Source organism: Pogona vitticeps, chromosome 5, assembly GCF_051106095.1.
Source record: "Pogona vitticeps strain Pit_001003342236 chromosome 5, PviZW2.1, whole genome shotgun sequence".
Taxonomy (NCBI): domain Eukaryota; kingdom Metazoa; phylum Chordata; class Lepidosauria; order Squamata; family Agamidae; genus Pogona; species Pogona vitticeps.
Window position 1 is genome coordinate 21,029,099 of NC_135787.1, and position 18,611 is coordinate 21,047,709.

The 18,611-nt window shown below is 42.0% G+C and overlaps 1 protein-coding gene and 1 long non-coding RNA gene across 4 annotated transcripts; one reads left to right on the top strand and one right to left on the bottom strand.

Annotated features, from left to right (window-relative positions):
• Positions 1-282: 282 nt before the first annotated feature.
• On the top strand, positions 283-1,227 carry LOC140701884 (uncharacterized). Its single transcript, XR_012080877.2, has 2 exons — positions 283-1,019; positions 1,090-1,227. It is a non-coding gene; the product is annotated as an uncharacterized LOC140701884 (long non-coding RNA).
• Positions 1,228-5,122: 3,895 nt separating this feature from the next.
• On the bottom strand, positions 5,123-11,559 carry DDIT4L (DNA damage inducible transcript 4 like). 3 transcript variants are annotated; one of them, XM_020805442.3, is made up of 3 exons: positions 11,304-11,559; positions 10,005-10,152; positions 5,123-8,165 (listed from the first exon to the last, which is right to left on the bottom strand). In XM_020805442.3, exons 2-3 carry the CDS (start codon positions 10,090-10,092, stop codon positions 7,681-7,683), a joined length of 573 nt encoding a protein of 190 aa, XP_020661101.1. In that variant the 5' UTR covers positions 10,093-10,152; positions 11,304-11,559; the 3' UTR covers positions 5,123-7,680. The 3 variants fall into 3 exon arrangements, with proteins under 3 accessions (XP_020661101.1, XP_020661099.1, XP_020661100.1); XM_020805440.3 differs by lacking the exon at positions 11,304-11,559 and adding an exon at positions 10,935-11,218; XM_020805441.3 differs by lacking the exon at positions 11,304-11,559 and adding an exon at positions 10,778-11,217.
• Between the last annotated feature and the right edge of the window lie 7,052 nt (positions 11,560-18,611).

Sequence of the window (18,611 nt, forward strand, 5' to 3'; positions counted from 1 at the left end):
CAGAGATGACTTGGGAGACGTGGTAAGAGAGAGCGTTTCACAACCCCCCTACCCATCTCCCCTGAAACACCTCCTCACCAAGTTATTCTGGAACCCTGGGGGGTGGGAGAGCAGCTGTTAAAGAGTTCCAAATGGTCGTTTCTGAAAGGTGCTATGCAAAGGAGAAATGGGGGCTAATATTGTGAGTGGGCCAAGATGAAACCTTATTTTAACAAGCAATATTATGCTTTATTCTTTTATATTTCATTCTCATTCGTAGTTAATGCTTGGTGTATATTTTTTTTATGATAGATTTTTCTGTAATGAGTCTTAAGCACTGTATGGGTTATGTAGTCTGTAATCAAAATACCTGGTAACCTTTCCATGCCATAAGATTACATATTCTGTTATAATGCCCTTGTAGTTGAGACCAGGCCCTTATTGAATTATAATGTAACACAAGCAGAGTGCTTTGAATAACACTATTTCCTGCATTGATTATGCTATTTTGTAATGTACTATGCATTTATTGTTTATTTTAGTATACATTTATATCTATGCTCTGTATCTATACCACAACAACTGTATCTTATCCCAAATGTACTTTATATTTGTACTCCTCTATATTTTGTATTTCTGCAACCCCTAGAATGTATGCCCTCCCAAATGGTCACATTTGTTTTACAAACTCCATTCTGTTTTAACTCTGCCTCAACCCAGAGCTGGGAACAACAAAGACCATTCACACTTAGCTGATAGCACTGCTGATAAGCATTTATGGCCCATCCAAATAAACAAAGAAACCCCCATCCTACACCAGGAACTGACATTGTGGTAAAGTATGGCCAGATGGCTACACTTGGAATAACAAAAGGGCCTTCTATATCCTGCCCAGAGACTTTCAGGCAGCATCTTGGGCACAGGTCAAAGAAACATCAGGGCATAAAACTGATATTTTCTTCTGACTTCTGATTGGCTAAGTTAGCATCTCAAATCCAATGAGGAGCAGGATCCAAGGTTGGGGTACAGATGACCAATAGGTCAACTGCAGAAACACCTGAAGTCCAATCACAGCCAAGATCCAAAAGTTGGGCGACAGATGACCAATAGCAATGTAGTCCTTTTATGGCTCTTTGTTTGTACCATTATAAAAATGTATGTAATGCATCACCTCGGGGTCTCCCTCTGCTTTTAAGATGGGAGGCCCAGCTGAACTTTTGTACTTTAATAAAATTGGCTTGTTCAGCTGTCTTGTGTCTTAGCCTGTGATCCTTGCCAGAGAACTCGAACCCAGTACTGGTCTAATCTGACTTCAGATTTGGCCGGTAACAATATTACAGCTGTTCCTCTTTGTAGGTGAGATCACATGGGGAAATAGACTGCAATCTGGACTGCTTGTGGAGTGATCTGGTGTGATCTTCTCCCTGGTGATCAAACAACCCATGGAGAAAGGTGCTCCAGCCTGACTCCAAACCATCCCCAAGCGTGACCTTTTTCGTCCAGCTGTAAGCCTTCTACTTTTGGGGGCTGGGGCTATTCACCAGTAGAGGGAAGGGTTGCTTTGAGGGAGAACGCTTCCATGAAAGTGACCCTTTCTGGTGTGGTCTGGGGCATCGAATTTAGAATAACATAGAACTGCAGAGCTGGAAGGGACCCTATGGATCGAGTCCAGCTGCTGTCAAGGAGGCAGAGTGGGAAATTGAACCACCAACCTCTGGCTCCACAGCCAGATACCTTGAACCACTGATCTATCTTGCAGTTTCTATCTTTGCATTTATCTGATTGCACTGACATCGTGTTAGAATCACTTCCATCATTCCCTTAACGGGTCCTCCTACTTTTTATTATTGCCTTGATTTCTGCTCTGAATTGTACAACAATACTTGTACAACTATGGAAAACCCTGGACATTTATTAAAGACTGGGGAACAAAAAGGAAATGAGAATGCACTTCTCAGTATAACCTTATATGATTTATGAGAAGCTGGGCTTTTTTTTTTAAACTCTTAGGTTGCATCTATATTGCTGGCAAGTCACTTTGAATTTCCCTATCCACTCTTGCTTCTGTCTCTAAATTTCACAAACTCTCCTCTGTAGGATTGGTCATTTCCCCAGTCTTCCATTTCAGAGGCAGGCTTCTACAGCGCTCTGCATCTCATGAAAATATACCTGTCTAAGGATTCTCTTGTGAATAGAGAAGGACCGATTCATTATCATCTGGGGGCATCCTAGGCATAGCAGCCACGGAGACAGAGAAGCCTGTCATGTAAGGAAGAAACGATCCTCCTTTTTTAAAAAAAGGGAGGGGGGAGAAAATCTTGTGCAAGACTTGCTTGCCTCAGCATCTTCTAGCCACTCCGTGCAGCCTCTCACGTTTCAGAGGGCTTCTCTCCTGGGGAAGATTGTGTTCTATAAACATAACAGCAGTGAAGCTGTCAATGGGAAGTTCTGCTGGTTGATTTCAGCTGCATGCGGATTGCATGATTAGCGAGAAAGTCAAAACAGCAAAGAGTCCTGGAGAACCTTTTAGACTAAGACATTTATTACAGCATAAAAATGTTCTTTCTGCAGCCGCAAGTTATCATCATCTTTTGGAAGCCAATACGAAATTAAAATTGGCCGTCTGCTGTCCTCTCTCAGCCTCAAAGCATTTGATAGCTAGAAAGCATATTCAGGATTCAAATGCTTCTTTTGGAAAAGGCCAAACTGTGTTCTAAATCAGTTCCAAGCACGGTTTGATGCAACAGAGAGCGCCTCATTTCAGAACTGTATCTGCCCTGTGCTGTGCTTTGTTTTGCAGAAAGCCTCTGGTTTTATTTAGGTTATTGCTTTCCTTTCTCCTACTGGCACTAGGAACGTGTCTAGCCCCGTTAAACAGCGAACATTTGTTCACTAGATTGAAATGAAATAACCTCTCAAGATTCTGCCCCATCACAGAGAACTGATGAAATGGGCCAAACTAGTTGGAGAAGTTGAACTTAGTAGAAAGAGGCCAGGACACATATGAATGAACCTTTTCATGCTCAAGGAAGGTCTTTCTTCACTTACCTTCTTCCTTTCCCTAGCAATAATGTCAGCTATCTGTATCTGTATAAATGCAAACAGCCTGCAGTTTCTGATGCTGAGGGCCAGACTACACAAGATGATTCCCTATCTAGAAGCATTGTTCCCTCAAGTGGCAAAAGATGTCTGACTGTGAAAGTTTTAGAAGCAGAAGTACAATTGATCATACAATTGATCATTATATATCATTTTCTTTTGCAAGCCTGATTGCTGAAGTGTACACAACAGAGATTGCTGTACTGGAGGGAAGATGGAAAAGATGAAAATATGTGTAATCCTTTGAAGCCCAAAGGGAACAGTATCAGAGAGAGAGATGAGAACTGTGGGTCTCTGACGCTGATTAGTTGCTCTCCTAGAATGCTAGTGGGGAGCAGTGATCTCTAGAATGTCAACTATGACTCTCCACCTATGCTCAATCTATTTATTTTTAAGTTGTCAAATATATCATTATCTTCCTATAATCTCACTACCAGAAAAACCAAGCCCAGTGAAGGCACATCATGGAGATTTTGAATGAGTAAAATACCTCAGTATCTCTGAATTCAACATATTGAGTGGTCCTAACCGACTAGATAGGCGGGATATAAATTGAATAAATAAATAAATATTCAACATATATGAAACAGGTTCAAGTGTTACCTATCCACCTTTTCTCCAATTTGGTGTTTCTGTGACAGACATTCAGCTTCCCATGCTTATGCAGCAGTATGTTGTACACAAGGAAAACATACAACGGTTCTTTACAGTGTTTTCAGGACAGTGTTGCTCCATATAGATTTGGAGTGTTTATGTTAATTTTAAATGCCATTGTAGATTATAGTAATAATGTGTGCCTTCAAGTCAATTCTGAGTTATGGTGACCCTTTTCAGAGGTCTGTTGGTAGTGTACTCAGAAGTGGTTTAGCATTTTCTTCTTCAGGGGGTGTCTTGGGATTGTATAGCTTCACCAAGATCACCCAGGCTGGCTCTTCTGGGATGAATGGGGCCCCTGTGAACTCCCAACTTTCTGCTCCACAGCCAGATACTTAACCCACTATCCAGTCAGCAGGTTATTACATCCATAGGTTAAAAACATGTAGATTCAGTCCTCATCATGGGCCAAAAAAGCTACTTAATATGTTGCAGTAAGGTTTTTTTTTTTAAAAAAAACTTTCCTTGTTGTTGTTCATTATGCAATCCATAAAATTGATTTCACAAATTATATGTTACATGCCATCAAGTTGGAACTGGCATAGCGACCCTAATAGGGCTTTCAAGGTGAGATATTTAAGAAGTGGTTTTACCAGTTCCACTCCATCTTGCTTGCAAAAGACCATTGCTTTTCCCCTCCCCGATTACCAGAACTAAACCAAAGCAAACTAATTTGCAACTTCTGAGGCTGTGAAAGCCATTTGAGGATAATTGTGCCCATGTAAGTGTTGAAGTGGACATGCTGGCGCTGCGGGTTAAACTGCAGAAGCCTTTGTGCTGTAAGGACAGAAGACCAGCAGTCGTAAGATCGAATTCACATGACGGAGTGAGCTCCCGTTGCTTGTCCCAGCTCCTGCCAACCTAGCCGTTCAAAAGCATGCAAATGCAAGTAGAAAAACAGGTACCACCTCGGTGGGAAGGCAACGGCGTTCCGTGTCTAGTCGTGCTGGCCACGTGACCAGGAAACTATCTTCGGACAAACGCTGGCTCTATGGCTTGGAGATGGGGATGAGCACCGCACCCTAGTCAAACACAACTGGACTGTTAATGGGAACCTTTACCTTTGTGTTGACTTCTAGTTGCAAAGATGCATGTTTGTCTGTTTTAGCCTTCAGAATTCTCCTCCTCACCTCCCTAGCCAATGACTCACTCACCAGCTGGAGCTTGCTCCTCTCCTCCTTCTCTTCAGCTGTTCAACCAGTCACCAGTAGGACAAGCAAACCCGTGTTCCTACCGGGCACTGGTCAAACAACCAAAGAGAAGGAAGAGAGGAGCACACTCCAACTGGTGAGTGGGTCGCTGGCTAGGGAGGTGAGGGAGGAGCATCCATGGTGCTCATTGAAAAGATGCTCATTGATGACATTTATATTTCTCATAACAACCCAAGACCTGAGAATTAAAAATATAACTTTATTTATAGACAGTCTTCCATAAAAATCACATTTGAGGTCAATGCTGAGGAAGGAACAAGACAATATGAGAAATGTTTCACAACTCCAAAATAGTCTTTTTCAGTGCAAACCCAGAGCACAGAAACAGTCATAGAAAGTCCATCATTTAACATTGCAAGGTTAAAAGCATTAAGTGCAATACCAGTTTACTGTGGTCCTGTACCAACAACAGTTTCAGATACCCAGCATGCAGAAATGTACCAAATAGTGTGCTAATATTAGCCGTATAACTTTTCCCCTGCAACTGAATAGACCACAAAGACCTCTACTTCTATGAGAGTCCTCGTGACTTTGTTTTGGATAACTTTTTTTCTTTTTTTTTGGCCATAGGCTTTTATGCCAGAAAATACCAAGTACTTGTGGTAAGGTCAGAAGATGTGAATTATTCTTTACAATAAATGCATTCAATTATCGCCAAGAAAGTAATCTGAAGAAAATCAGAGTGCCACTACACAAACATCCAAGTGCTTGAAAGTTCCCAGTTTGCTTCTTTCTACATACTGGTCAAGATGGATTCAATAAAAAGCTTGGAGAATTAGACTACATCAGTTTCTGTCTCTCCCCTTTGATATTACACTCTTGGCTTCAGAACGATTGGGAAGTATTGGCCCTCCAGATGTTCTGGACTATGCTTCCCAAAGTCCCACGCCACTGGACATACTATTTGGAACTTTAGGGAGCTAAAGTAAAAAAACATCTGGAGGCCACTATTTTTTGCTCCTGGATTAGGATCTGGTCCCTAATGCTTTTCTGGCAAAAATACACTTAACTTTGACTTCTGTTCTTTTAAAGGTGGTATTGTTTAGTATAACTTGTGTGTATCAATACATGAAGCTTAGATTGCAGTCCCGTGAAATACAACATTTAAGAACTAAAAAAAAAAACATTTAGAAAGACATTCAGTGTAACACTTTATCTGGATACTGGCTATCAATGTCAACTTTGTCGGGGTTTGAGAAAGTGATAAGACTATATAATGTTTAGAGGTTCTCTAAGATGGCAAACTAAGTAAAAGGACTTGAAGTCATGTCCAGGCAAGCCAGACGAAAATCTAGAGAAACGAAGCTAAAAGAAGGTCCCATCCTTACAATCTGAAAGGCTTTCGGATACAAGGATTCCTCTCCCGAGCCTGCTTAATGCCCCCTCTCGAGACTGAGGTAAAATGCCACCAAGAGCCAAAGAGATGGATCACTCCTTGGATTGTGGAAGATGTTTCATGCTTATAGGCCCACCTCTGTATCAAGTAGATGGACGAAAACCAGCAGAAGATTAGATGACCAGTTCACCTCTCTTGCCCTTCATAGGATTTGATTGATTCTCTTCTCTGAAGCCAACTTATGAGAGCTCTAAAGTGCTCCTCCAAGCCTGTGGTGAAACAGATGTCCGAACCCACCATCCCTTGCACCAGTTGTACAACTCTGATAAGGCAACTAAGATCTGCTTCATCAGCCAGCCTTTTTGGAGGCCAGAAGTATGGGGGAAACAAATCAACAAAAAGAGATTGCATGAATAGTTCCTTAGACCAGCATGAAAGACAAGCTCAATTTAAGCAACATTTCAGGTCAAACACTTTGACAAACACAACCGGGGCAGTCCACAGTGGGAGTGGGGTTGGTAGGACAGCTCACTGTGAAACAGTATGCTTATAAGCCCCCGGGCCATTTTAAACACTAGCAACCAACATTTGTTCTATGAAACTAAAGCGACATTCAGTGGCCAAAGTCACATCAAGTGGTTTACAAACTTCACCACCACCATCACATTTCCAGAAGTTAGAAAGGCCTGTGCAGTTGAAAATCAGTTCTTCGTGATACTCTGGGCAAATGAGTCCACAGCAAACCAACCCAATCAGCCTTTACAGCATCTGCCTTCCACACTGGAATTACACAGATGTTAGCTGGGTCAAGAAAAGCTAGTTGGATCAACTTGGGTGACAGTGCAGCAGAAGGTCCCAACCATTAACACGAGTTAACATCGCTCTGCAAGGAGTTATTTCCGCCCTCTTCTTCCATCACTGCTGCAATATTTGAAAACATTCTACTAATTCTGGCTTAAATATCCCAGAAACATGCATTTCTAGTTGTTTTGGAAACCTCGGGGTTAATCTCCTTAGTTCTTCTCTAAAAACAAACAAAAGCTTAAAGGCCAGAAGAGTTTAGATTAACAAAAATTGGACATCCAAAAATGCCAAAAAGTAAGAGCTTCACTTCAGGTAACATTTATTATAACCACCAGGAATCAGCTGTAGTCAAGCTGGCTGATGGGCTTTGCCAAGCTGATGCCAAATATGGAATGTTTCAAGTATCGGTAGTTGTGTTCTGTACCATCCTACCTAGTGACAGCTAGCTGCACTGAGGGTTTCCCAGTCCAGGAAGATGTATGGATATTGTGCAAAAGTCAGCATCATCTTTAAAACAAACAAACATCAAGTCCTATTTCTAAAGGCTTCAGGCTCATGAATTTAAAATAAAAATTGGAGGGGAGAGAAGCAGACTTTCTAGCATTCTTCAACAACTGTCCCAATCAAGGAGTACAGTTTTTTCTTAATTAGTCTAAATCCAGGGCTCAGGATGAGAGTACGTTTACTTTGAGAAATAAAGCAAACTCTGGGGAAGAAATCCCTGAAACTAGGCCATGAACCATTATCCTGTTTGAACACCAGTGTTAGTTCAAAAGTGGGGACAACAGTCGGATCGTAGGCAACCTTATCGAGCTTTTTACATATGCTTCCCATTTCCAAATTGACATGAATAACACAGCCCCTTAAACCACAAGGCTCGGTTGAGGAGAGACGCAAGATATCTTGAGCTATCCTCCTGGTTAATTTCTCAGGGACTAGAACCCTTGAGCAATGCAGTCTGGTCTTCTTTGACTTTGACAGGCAGTTCTCCAGCATTCTCACTAGGCTCTGACATGTTTTCTCTTCAAACACCACCTCATTAAAATTAGGCTCAGGCACTACATAATCCCAGTAGTCAAAGTCTGTAAGGGATAGAAGAGAAACAGAGTCTCAAAAACTGACAAGAAGCCAGTCAGCACTTGCAGTATCAAATGATTTCCTTAAGCAATATATTTATTTTCATAGTGGCTCATCACATTAATGTCAAATGGCAGCTTAGTATAACATATCGGGTAACGAGCCCTGCTTTGAATTCAACCAGAACTGTTTATTAATTCGGTGCTGCTCTGGTAGGGCCAGTTGTATGAGATCAATAAAATGGATTTTGATTGGAACTAGGCCTTTCTGGCCCCTAGCAATGTTTGATTTATTTGAAAAAGAGAAATAGATGACTGTAGCAGGAACACGCACATGGGAGATGACAAAGTAGACTAAGAAGCAGAGGACCCAACTATGTTTTCCTAAAGATTATATTCTGGCAACCTGTCAAAAAACAGATCCAAGTATTTCCGCACGCAAAACGATGCAACTGGTGTACATTAACTGCATTAAGGAAGATGTGATTATAAATGTGCCACACTATTTCATTGATAGGGAAAATTAATATATTTCTACACACTTTTTTCATCCTAAAGAGAATTAAGAACAAGACCAGCACAATGACAAATTGACAAGGTGGCAATCCTCAATGCTATCCCTGGAGTTTAAGGCCCAAAGTATGTCTTAGAAACAGCCCTTCATTAGAACAGGGAATTCATTCAGTACTGACAACATCTATTAAAGCAGGAGACTTTCACATCTTCCACAGTTTGCAATTTAAATTGCTTGTTTTGTGACTGGTCCTCAGAAGGTAAGCACGGGCTTCATTTTGCCACGCTGACTGACTGAATCACATCTTCAGAGCATCAGTGGATTTCATCTACTAATGACATCCCATTCACATTGAATTCATTGACATTTAAGGCTATGATTTAGCTTAGACCTAAATCTCACTGTATTCAGTGCAAATTAATTCCAAGCAAGTGGCTTTAGTCTTTCTATCACTGAATGCTTCTGGCTATCTCCACTTGTAAGAAACCATCAGTTTCACTTGAATTTTATATCAAAACAACATACAACTGTCTACATTAGCTTTATGCATAGAAGTTTTGTTTAATGTAGCCAAATTAAAAAAATGGCAATGATTCTACAAAATGAATTGGAGGTTTTCTTGAAGAAATTGTTCAGAGTTGTCCACACGCAGTGAAAACACATACTGTACATAGCAGTAACATATTGAGTGTTGTGACAAAGTAGAAAAGGAAAGAACAGGTGATGTTTTACTCTAGAGATTATATGGCAATAATGTAATGTCCCATGATCACATACATTTCACTTTATATTATACATCTTTTATGTTATATTCTCTAAAATGATTTCAAAATTTTATGGGTTGCTAATCTCTCTGGGGCCCAAATAGGACAAAAAGTGTGAAAGTTACTGTTTTGTACCGTCCCATTGGAACAAACTTACAGCAAGCCTAATAGGGCTTTCAAGGTAAGTGAGATGTTTAACATATCATTTAACTAGTTCCAGCCCCCAGAGACCAAGCAGGGATTTGGATGCAAATCCCCTGAAATTGTAGTCCATGTCTTTATCCACTGGGTAGTTGTGAATGTTATAGCTTAACAAAAAACGAGTATTAAGAATACTACTTTTAAGGCTGTTTCTTTAAATATGGCATACTCCCCTCTCCCAAATGGCAGGAAATTTTGCAAGAGAAAATTTTTCCCAAATGCTTGGGGCTTATTTCCTGTACTAACAAGATATTTTTCAAATATCAGAGCCTATACAGCTTTGCCAAATGCAATAATGAGCTTCCACTCAAGAGATTACTTTCAGTCAGTGAACAGCAAATAACCATCGTCATCATGAATACTCACCAGTTAAGGTTGCATGCTGGAAGCGCTGCTGCATCAGTTCAGATATGCATGAAGAGTTCTTGCTGTTTAAGCTGCTGGTTGCAACCATTCTGAAGAACTGCAGCCCTCTCTACCAATATCCGGTCAGTAGTACACCTTTCTTGGTTTACTGCAAGAAAAGCAAATCTGGTTTAATGACAGGCTCTCTGAAAATAGTTATTAACAGGAGAAGGTAAAGTTCAAAGTTGCAGCAGAAAAGGGAGCACCAGGAAAGAAGTGACACTGTCTCAGATCTGTCTGCTCAGCCTCTCAGGGGTCTAGTAATAATAATAATGATAATTGTGAGCCACCAAGTTAATAGCAATGTCTGGCAACCACTTCCAGGGTTTTCTAGATACTGAGTATTCAGAATTTTCTTCAGAGACCTGTACAACCTGTCCAAGGCTATAAAGGCTGGCTCTTCTCCACAGAGGCACAGTGGGGAACCAAAAGACTGGCTCCTATCTGGCCGAGCTATCCAGCCAGCTCATTTGGAAATAAATCCCACTGAATGTAGTGGAGATTATTCCCAGGCAAGCCTCCTTAGGCTAACAGTTGACCCTCTTAAAGGGCAAATGATTTTCCAGAGAGCCCCAGGAAGTCTTATTTTAAAAACAAACCACCGATCCAACTCCCACGGGTGGTTTGTTGAAATGCAAAACCAACCTAGATAAGACTGGAAACAGCTCAGAATACTTATTGTCGTTCAATGGGTTGTCATTCATTCAAACGTCCAACACAGGAACCCTCCTTACCTGCTAAGACGTAAAGTGCGTGAAGTGAGATTTGCTACAACATGACCCCAGAGTCATTAGAAATTTTTTAAAAATAGAATATTAAAAATCGACACAAGAAATAATTTTTTTTGCAAGCCCTACCCCTCCACCTCTTGCACACACCCTCTCCACCTACCCTCTTCTTTTTACTACAGCCGTCAGCAGGCATTTTATAGAGAGGTCGGTCTCCCCCCTCCCTCTCGTGCCCACCACGGTGCCCCACCTCCGCCCCAGATTTCGGGCGGCGGCGGCGGCGGGGGGGGGGTTCAGCGTGACACTTGGCCGGGGCTCTCCCTTCTTTCTCCCTGATCCCGGCCCTTAAGGTGGTCCGTTGTTGCGCGCCGGGCGAAGCGGAGCGCCCACCTCAGCCCGCTCTCCATCCCGCGACTCCTCCTCCCGTCGTTGGGCGGGAGGGCAGCGGGGGGGAGGCTTGATTGGTCAACCTGAACGTCCGAAAGGCCGCGGGGGTGGGGTGGGTGAGAGTAAAGGAGAGCCGTCGGGTCACCTGACTCGTGTCACTCACTCCCATCTGGGCCCAGAGTGGGTTCTCTGACCCGGCCCAGCTGCTTTTCGGGCGCCTGCGGCTTGACCCGCTTCTCTCTCTCCGTGGGGTGCGTGACTGGCGGGGGCTGCGTTTGAATGGGCGATCCCGGCCCCGTCCAACCTCCAGAAGAGTGCACGCGTTCCAAGGAGCCCACGCTCCAACCGGACAGACTTCGGGATTGCAAGTTGTACACGTGTGTGTGTGTGTGTGATGTTCGAGCTTCTTCTCTCACCTCCGCCCCCCCTCCATGTGTTTATTAACTAAGAGGAAGTTAATCAGGACGAATGTAACGTTTGGACGCCATTGTAATGATCTTAAAAATCACAGGGCAACTGAGATTAGCGAGTAAAAGAATGCTGTTAAATCATAATCCCCGTCTCAAATTCGGTCAGGTCACGCGTCTGTAATGCGCATGAACGAAATGAACGGCGGTGGTTCATCTTGTGCTAAGGGAAACTACTTCCTCTGCAGCTTCTGGCTGTCTTCCCGGTGGCGGTCAGGTTGCTGTTCGTCCGGTACAGCAGACTGATGACGAACATTTATCCAAACTAACAGGAGCTCACGACTGTTCCTTGGGAGTTTTGATCAAGGCGAGGGGCTGGGAAACCATACAGACTAAAAATTTCTTGAGAGTTGAGGTTCAGGGCTATTGGAGGATAGTCCATGATCACTATTAATGTACCTCATAGGATACCTGGAGAGAGTGGAAGTTGCAGCCCAACGTATATCAGGGGTGCCAGTTTGTTTGTTTAAAATATTTTAACCCCACCTTTCTCCTTAAAAAGAATCTTAAGGTGTATCACATCATTAAAAAAAACTGTATTTAACACAAACAGTGGTGAGTATACAAATACAGAAGGATGAGGAAATTTATTTATTTTATTTATTTATTTATTTATTGGATTTATATACCGCCCCATAGCGCTACAAGCACTCTCCGGGCGGTTTACAATTTTAATTATAAAGGCTACACATTGCCCCCCCAGCAAGCTGGGTACTCATTTTACCGACCTCGGAAGGATGGAAGGCTGAGTCAACCTTGAGCCGGCTACCTGGGATTTGAACCCCAGGTCGTGAGCACAGTTTTAGCTGCAGTACAGCGTTTTAACCACTGTGCCACGAGGCTCTTAATGGCCGGCAGATGGTCTTTGGCTCCTTCTGGGTGTAGGCACGATATAGAAATACTATATGAAAAAAGCATTAGCAGGACAAAAACACATTTAAAGCCATAAGGCACAATAATCCATTTAAAAACTCCACTCGGGGCCAGTCACTGAGGGAAAGCTTGCCTAAGATAAAGGTTTTGACCTGCTTGCAGAAGAACAGCAAAAATGGGGAAGAGTGGTAAATGCTGAGCCATCCCCTTAACATTATTACATTCATTGATGCCAATTGGGTATTTCTCCCAAAGCTGATGATTATACAATATGTGTATGATTTTCCCCAGGTTGCTGCAGGTGAGGGAAGCTTAAATCTTCCCATCATCCACAATCTTCAGAAAAAACAAGCCGTCTCTTCTATTTATTTATTTGGCTTTTATACTGCCCATCTAGACAAATCCACTCTCTGCAGTTTACAGTCCAAAAAGGCAATAAAATTAAAATAATAACAAGACTAAGACAAGCCAAAAACCAGAGGAAAAAATTAAATAGTGTCAGGAGAGAAGGCCTGCCTGAAGAGCCAGGTCTTCAGTTTACTCTTAAAAACTCACAGCGAGGGAGCCAGGCAGATCACAGAAGGGATGATGTTCCAGAAGTGAGGGGCCACCACTGAGAAGGCCTGGTTTCTAGTTTTTTTCCTTCCGGGCCTCTCTCGGAGTTAAGCCCCTCAGCCGCCCAGTCTGATTAGAATGAGTGACTGATTCAAACTAAGTGGAAGAAGGCGCTCTGACAACTTTATATGTAATCATTAGAACCTTGAAATCAATGCAGAATCTAATGGGTAACCAGTGTAAGGTGGCCAGAGTGGGGGAAATATGATATTTTTTCACCCCAGTTAGTAATCTGGCTGCTGTGTTCTGGACCATTTGAAGTTTCTGCATCAGTCTCAAGGGAAGCCCCACGTAGAATGCATTGCAGTAGTCTAATCTCGAGACTACGAGTGCGTGGACAAGTGTGGTGAGCACCCTAACATCAAGATAGGAATGCAGCTGGGCAATCTGCCAAAGATGTAAATGGACGGTGCGGACCACAGATGTTACCTGGAATTCCATGGCAAGCGCCAGGTCAAGATGGACCCCAAAGCTGCAGACCACACTTTTTGTGATGAGAGTTGCTCCCTCAAAAGAGAGGGAGCTTCCCAAACCTCTGATGACAGGGGCACCCACTCTCAAGACCTCTGTCTTGTCCGGGTTCAGCCTCAGTCCATTTTCCTGCATCCATTACAGAACAGCCCTCAGGTAGTGCTCTAGGGACATAACGGCATCCACTGCTGATGGAACAAAGGAGATGTGGAGCTGAGTGTCATCAGTGTACGAGCCACCACACCTCCAGATAACCCCACCGAGAGGCTTCATGTAGATATTAAACAGCATTGGAGAGATGATGGAGCCCTGCAGGGCCCCATAATTGAGGAGCCACGGGGCCAAAACGTTCTCCCCAAGATGGACTCTCTGAGAATGGTCCTTCAAGAAGGACTGGAGCCAGGCAAGAGCCAGACCACCAATCCCCAACTTGGAGACCCTTCCCAGGAAGATACCGTGGTCGAAGGTATCAAAGGTGGCTGAGATGTCGAGGAGAACCAACAAGGCCCTTGCTTTATGATAGTGCAGAAAATGGTGTGATAGAATTTGCTATTCATTCTGGTATCCATCCCTAAACGGTTTGCATTGGGGCTGATCAGCGCCAGTCAGCCAGCAGTATAGAATGAACATGCATGTGGTAGCTTCTGGCACTAGCTGTGCCGGTCAGAATTTCTGGGAGTTGCAGTTCAAGAATGTTTGGGAACCACTGGTGTAATGTCATGGACCCTTGATGTCCTGTTGGTCTGGGGGCTGCTGTTCCAGATCCTGCAAAAATTGATAGTCATAACTAGGAGGAGGATTGCTATGACATTTCACACTTTCTCTGCAACCTATGCTTGAACCCACAAGTAAGTTTAATCATGTTTATGAGTAATCTGGCTTTTCTCACTAGATTACTCATAAGCATGTCCAAATTCACTTAAAAGTTCAAACATAGGCTGCAAACAAACAAACAAACAAACAAATAAATAAATAAATAATGACATCATAGAAATCCTCCCTCTAGTCATAACAGCGAGATAAAGGTCATAATGTCAGGTAGCCAGATATTGTTGCAGACCCTAGGGGCCACAAAAACTGCAGAGACAATAGATTATTTTGTTGAGTTTTTGTTGTTGTTGAACCTCCAGGCCCCTAGAACTTGCAAAGCCTGGAGATAATAATGTGAAAACAATATAAAAAGTTATAAATACGATGAAATAGGACACATATACACTTTATCATTACAGGATGGTTCCATGATATGTCATGCATACCGAATATTAGCAAGAAACATGTAGCAGTGCAGCAGCAGGTTTTATTTCCAGAAGCTAGTGACAACAGTCATCATGGATTTTCCTCCATAGTGCTTTTGCACTAATGGGCGACAGGCATGAAGGCAGGCATGAAGGCAGGCAGGCAGGCAGGCAGGCAGGCAGGCAGGCAGGCAGGCAGGCAGGCAGGCAGGCAGGCAGGCAGGCAGGCAGGCAGGCAGGCAGGCAGGCAGGCAGGCAGATTAGATAGATAGATAGATAGATAGATAGATAGATAGATAGATAGATAGATAGATAGATAGATAGATAGATAGATAGATAGATAGATAGATAGATAGATAGATAGATAGATAGATAGATAGATAGATAGATAGATAGATAGATAGATAACTGGTAGATGGCTGGGTGAACATTTAAATTTTTTTAATTTTTGTGTTCTTAATATGCTTAGAGGCTAAGAAAGTTAACTTTTTTTACTTTTAACAACTTTAATATTTTAAGAGATGTGTTCTGTCTTTTGATTTTTAAAAGTGCCTTTTTAGGCTATGAGCTCTCGCATTTTTAGAAAGGAACTTAAAGCATTCTTTTTGATTTTTTGAAAAAAACTTTTGCTCCTGTCTTTTGGATTAAATTTTGACTTAAGTATTTGTTTGCAACTTAAATATAGTTTTCATATATTTTTAAGTGTATGAGCCTACAGTTTTTGTCACAGCTGTAAGACTTTTGTCTTTTACAACATTTCTGAAGTATTATGTGTATATGAAACGTAGAAGCAATGTAGATAAATAAAGCTGATAGTATTAGATGAGCTGATGCCTGGAATTATTGCAGCAATGAAAAAAATGTATGCTTTGATACTGAGATGAATTTTGATATGATTATCAAATATTGGTTTCATTCTGGAGTTAACCCTTTATCGGGTTAAATGCTAGCTGTGACAAACACAGGCTTATGATTTTTCCCAGGAGAGCTGTAAAGATCTGAAGGACTCCTAGGGAAGGTTAAGTGTTAGTTTCTCTAACCTGAACTACAGCTGTTGTTGCGAGATCCAGTATATTTTATGTATATATGTATATTTTTCAGAACTGAGTGGTAACAGCATCTGCCAGAGCCCTAAGGTGATTAATAGCCTTTCTTGCTTCTAAGTGAAGTGATAAGGAAGCTTTTAAATTGTACAGTTGTTTGTGGCAGTTTTGTATAAAATCAATAATTAGGAGAATATTTAAGCAGGAACTTTCCCTTTTCGTTGGCATTCTCAATTTTTGGTAGCCATTTAAGTTGCATCACTGTGAAATTGCTTGCATTTTTAAGTAAATGTTAATAGTCACATTTCAAGGAACTGGAGATCTTTTGTTAAAATTCACTGTATTTTACAAGTTGAACTTTTACTTGTCAGAAGTAGGCACCACTGGCTAGTTGGATAGCTCAGTGGTTTAGGTATCGGGCTGCAGAGCCATAAGTTGGGAGTACGATTCCTCCATTGTGCCTCCTCTGAGTAGAGCCAGTCTGTGTGATTTTGGGCATGCTCCACAACAGCCCCAGGATGCTCCCAAAAGAAGAGAATGGTAAACTTCTTCTGAGTCTTCTCTATCTGAGCCACCCTGAGGAAGGGTCATGATAAGTCAGATGGTGCACGATGATGATGATGATGCAGATGCATCATTGAGTTCAGTGAAGTGTAAAGGTTAAGGTAAAGGTTCCCCTTGACAATTTTTGTCCAGTCGTGTTCGACTCTAGGGGGCAGTTCTCATCCCCGTTTCCAAGCCATAGAGCCAGCGTTTTGTCTGAAGACAATCTTCTGTGGTCACATGGCCAGTGCGACATAGACACGGAACGCTGTTACCTTCCCACCGAGATGGTCCCTATTTATCTACTTGCATTTGCGTGCTTTCGGACTGCTAGGTTGGCAGGAGGTGGGACAAGCAACGGGGGCTCACTCCGTCACGTGGATTCGATCTTACGACTACTGGTCTTCTCACCCTGCAGCACAGGCTTCTGCGGTTTAGCCCACAGCGCCACCACGTCCCTTCAGTGAAGTGTATCTCCAGGTAATTAGTTGTAGTACTGCAGTCATGCTCAATAAATTTAATTGTGAGATTGCATTTGATTTTTTTTGTTTTGTTTTGGAAACCTGTGTCTTTTTTTTTTTTTTACAGAGTTCTTAAAAAGGATATTAGGGTGTGTAGCTATGGTAGCTTTTCAGAATTACGTTTTAAAAGTAACTTGTTCATTTAAAAAGTAACCAGTAGAAATAGCTTTTTGCTTATTACAAGCAAGTAAATTATTCCATTCCTAGTTAGTAACACAGCTTTTTAAAAATATGCTTAAAGATACAAAAATAACTTCAAATTCAGGAAAATGATACATTAGATCTATTTTAGAAATGTTACCTAATGAGTAAATTTTGTTTCTTACACTAATACTTTAGTGATATGGAAAGTCTTTGCATTCCCTTTTAAAAAGGTAACATATTCATAATCCCAATACATAAACAGTGATGCACTTACACGTAAAGTTATTACTTGTAACATGTTCCTTTCAAGTGCTGATTTTCCGTGGAAGGAGTTAGCTGCACAAACTCCTACACTTCAATATTTGCTACTGTGCCCTTGAGACATCTTTGCTTAACATGAAATAAGGTAAGATGACCAGAACAGAGGGACACATAGGCTCGGCTAAAGTTGTTTTGCTGCTCAAGGTATATAAATAAATATGTTCTCAAATAAACAGTAAGGTCTGTAGTGCAGTATTACAGTTCCTCCCACCCACCCCCTTCCTACGGAGATACAGCGGCATAAACAGAGTGAGGTGAAATAGATGATGTTTCTCATTCCATGTACGAAATCTACCTGGACTGCGCAGGATTCCTCACCACACCTGAAGGCAGGGGACAAGAGGGCCAACTCTCTGAACCCTCCTCCCTCTAGGGCTTGGGACAGTGTCTCACTGTGCCTAATGGTAGGACCAGACTTGTCAAGGTGTTGTTTCTGCAAAATGTTGGAAGCCACAGAGCCAGGAGCTATGAGATAGGCATAAAAGTGAGGTGATGTCTTCATTACGTAAGAGAGACCATTTGAAGGTTAAAAAAAAAGAGACAATGGCATTTATTCTGGAACTTTCTCCTGGTTATAGCTGTGTAATTTGACAAACAAGTTGAGAAGCTACCAGTAAACTAGGAATCTGCTTGGAAATTAAGACTTGATGGCAAAGGAAGTACAGTACGTATTTACTGTCATATCATTCTGTTTAGACTGAAGAGGAGAAGAAAACTTGATACTGGGGCATATACAGTAACAGTATAACTGTTTATTTGGGATATATTTATTTATATATGAGAAACAAAGCATCCACTGTGTAGTGCCAGATTACTATAAATCATGTTCTTACATTTCCTTTACAGATGTTTATTAATTATGCCCTATTATGGAAACTATGGGACGTGGTGGTGCTGTGGGCTAAACCACAGAAACCTGTGCTGCAGGGTCAGAAGACTAGCAGTTGTAAGATCGAATCCATGCGACGGAGTGAGCTCCCGTTGCTTGTCCCAGCTCTCGCCAACCTAGTGGTTCGAAAGCATGCAAATGCGAGTAGATAAATAGGGACCACATCGGTGGGAAGGTAACAGCGTTCCGTGTCTAAGTCACACTGGCCATGTGACTATGGAAGATTGTCTTCAGACAAAACGCTGGCTGGACAAAAATTGTCAAGGGAAACCTTTACCTTTTACCTTTACACCACTATACCATACAAACATACCTGGACGTTTCTGAATTC

Excerpts from the sequence above, each read along its gene's own strand:
- DDIT4L (XM_020805442.3), bottom strand. The coding sequence starts at position 10,092 with ATGGTTGCAACCAGCAGCTTAAACAGCAAGAACTCTTCATGCATATCT. Across the intron at positions 8,166-10,004 it reads CCAGCATGCAACCTTAACTG|ACTTTGACTACTGGGATTAT; the intron begins GTGAGTATTCAT and ends TATCCCTTACAG.